We start from the raw sequence: 2,249 nt of genomic DNA on the forward strand, positions 1-2,249 counted from the left end.
ATGAGTTAGTGTAATTTATGTTCTCTCATATGCTCTATGAGGATGGAGTATGTGGGGACGAGGGGTCATTGGGTTGAGGATTCAACTTTTTGGAAGAAAAAGAAGTTCAATGTTGAAAGATGAAAGTGTTGTTTTATAGTTGTTTTTTTCTTTCCATTGTTGATGTTTCTTAAATTGTCTTGTACAATTTTTTATTTTTTATTTTTTATTTTTTTAGAAAAAAAAAAGCATTTTTAAAAGCATAAACAGCTGTAATGACTGTATAATTGCATATGACACTTCCCATTCTGCATTTCCTCTCTCTTACAGTGAAGCAGTTTATATATATATACTAGTTATTATACATATACATAATGCATTCATATGATTTTCGATGCCAGTAGCATGTGGTGGCTAGACGTACGGAATCATCTTCTTCTCTCCGGTGATTCTTTTTTGCGGCGGATATGAGGAAATGCCGATTCATTTGCTAGGGTTTTGACCTCTCTCTCTTTAGCGTCATGCCAGCAGAGCAATGGCGATTTAGCTGCTTCAAGCGTCGCTTTCTATTTCTCTGGATAATTTCGTTTGGAAAATCTTGTATCTTTCATCTCCTATCTCCCAGCTTCAATTGAACGGCAATGCGTTTCCGGCATTGTTAACTGAACCAGGAAGACTGTGCGGCCTGAGTTTGGGGTTTTGGGGGCTCAATCTGCTGCCTAAGAGTTCAGGTACTTGGTTCTTAGCTTGTGAAAAGGAAGGCAAAAGGTGCTTTCTTTTCTTGTGGTTGTTGCTTTTCCATTTCTTTCTGATATAAAATAGAACGGATCTTCGTTGTTCTGAGTAGTTAAAGCGTATTTATTTATCTTACTCTGAAAGCCAAGTATTGAATTAGGCCTAACTGCAATTTTTAATAGTATTATGATGTTGAAAGATGTGGATTCAAGGGAGATTAACCAACGGGATTGTTGTAGATAGGACTAGAAAACAAGGGAGATTGTGGTGACTTTTGTTGACCAATTCAAGGTGAGCAGGATTCCTCTGGGGTTTGGTGTTCTGAAGCATTGATGGGGCTAATTGGAACTCTTTCGATGCTTCTTTTTCCATTGTGGTTTTTCTTGTTGCCACAATTATGCAGCACACAGTTATCTGGTTCTTCACTGGATTCTCTACTCCAAGACTATGCTTATCGGGCACTTGTTAGCCCAAAGACTGGTGCAGTTTATGATGGAAATGTGCCCGCGAATATAACAGGGATTAAGGTTTCTGCGGTGAGGCTCAGGAGTGGCAGTTTAAGGGCGAGAGGTGTTATTTACAAGGAATTTGAGATACCGGTTGGGTTTATTGCACAGCCTTATGTTGAGAGGCTTGTTTTGGTCTATCAGAACTTGGGCAATTGGTCTATGAAGTATTACCCTTTACATGGATATGCATATTTGACCCCTGTTTTTGGTCTTCTTGCTTATAATGCTTCAAACCTGTCAGCCAAAAACTTGTCTGAGTTGAATATTATGGTGTCTGGTAAGCCCATCTCTATCAGGTTTTCGGATATACAATCAATACCAAGTGGGTTTGCGCCCAAGTGTGTTTCATTTGATTTACAAGGTTCTGTTAATTTCAGCAATGTGTCGTCAGATAACAGATGTACGACATTCCAACAGGGACATTTTGCTATTGTAATTGAGTCTCCTCTCCCGGTTACTCCTTTGCCACCATCAAACGATAAGGGTAAAAAGTCATCGAAAACCATTTGGATAATAGTTGGAACAGTGGGTGGAGGATTAGCTGTATTGATTTTGTTAGGATTTCTGGTTGCCTGGCTGCACAAGTACAAGCGCCAGAAGAAAATGCAACATATGGAAATGGCTGCGGAGGTTGGGGAAGTATTGAAGATGACCAAAGTTGGAAGCACGAAAGCACCGGCTGCTTCTGTGACGAGAACACAACCAACACTCGAGACTCAATATGCTCTCTAGTGTGTGTATTCTTTGTTCAAGTTGCACTCTCCCACTGCCGTGCAATTGGATTCTTCTTAGAACACCCTTCTTTCTTGGTGTGCATTTTGTTGCTCCATTCATTCTAGTAAATTTAGGTTTGTTGTGTGAGTAATAAGGCGATTACCCCGTGCAAAATGATCTGTTAGCTTTCAGAAAAACCATTCACATTGTGATAATATGTTGTGCTGTGCATTTTTAGTGTAGCCTAGGTTGGCTTTACATATGTGAATTGTGCTTTTCACCTTGACAAAGGAAATACAATTTCAATGGCAA

At 39.5% G+C, this 2,249-nt stretch overlaps 1 protein-coding gene across 1 annotated transcript; it reads left to right on the top strand.

Moving 5' to 3' along the window:
- The first annotated feature begins 625 nt into the window (after nt 1-625).
- LOC109189876 lies at nt 626-2,249 on the top strand. Its single transcript, XM_019340499.1, has 2 exons — nt 626-710; nt 897-2,249. Exon 2 carries the CDS (start codon nt 1,047-1,049, stop codon nt 1,953-1,955), a length of 909 nt encoding a protein of 302 aa, XP_019196044.1. The 5' UTR covers nt 626-710; nt 897-1,046; the 3' UTR covers nt 1,956-2,249.

This window comes from Ipomoea nil, unplaced genomic scaffold (assembly GCF_001879475.1).
Source record: "Ipomoea nil cultivar Tokyo-kokei standard unplaced genomic scaffold, Asagao_1.1 scaffold1568, whole genome shotgun sequence".
Taxonomy (NCBI): Eukaryota; Viridiplantae; Streptophyta; class Magnoliopsida; order Solanales; family Convolvulaceae; genus Ipomoea; species Ipomoea nil.

Excerpts from the sequence above, each read along its gene's own strand:
- LOC109189876 (XM_019340499.1), top strand. The coding sequence starts at position 1,047 with ATGGGGCTAATTGGAACTCTTTCGATGCTTCTTTTTCCATTGTGGTTT.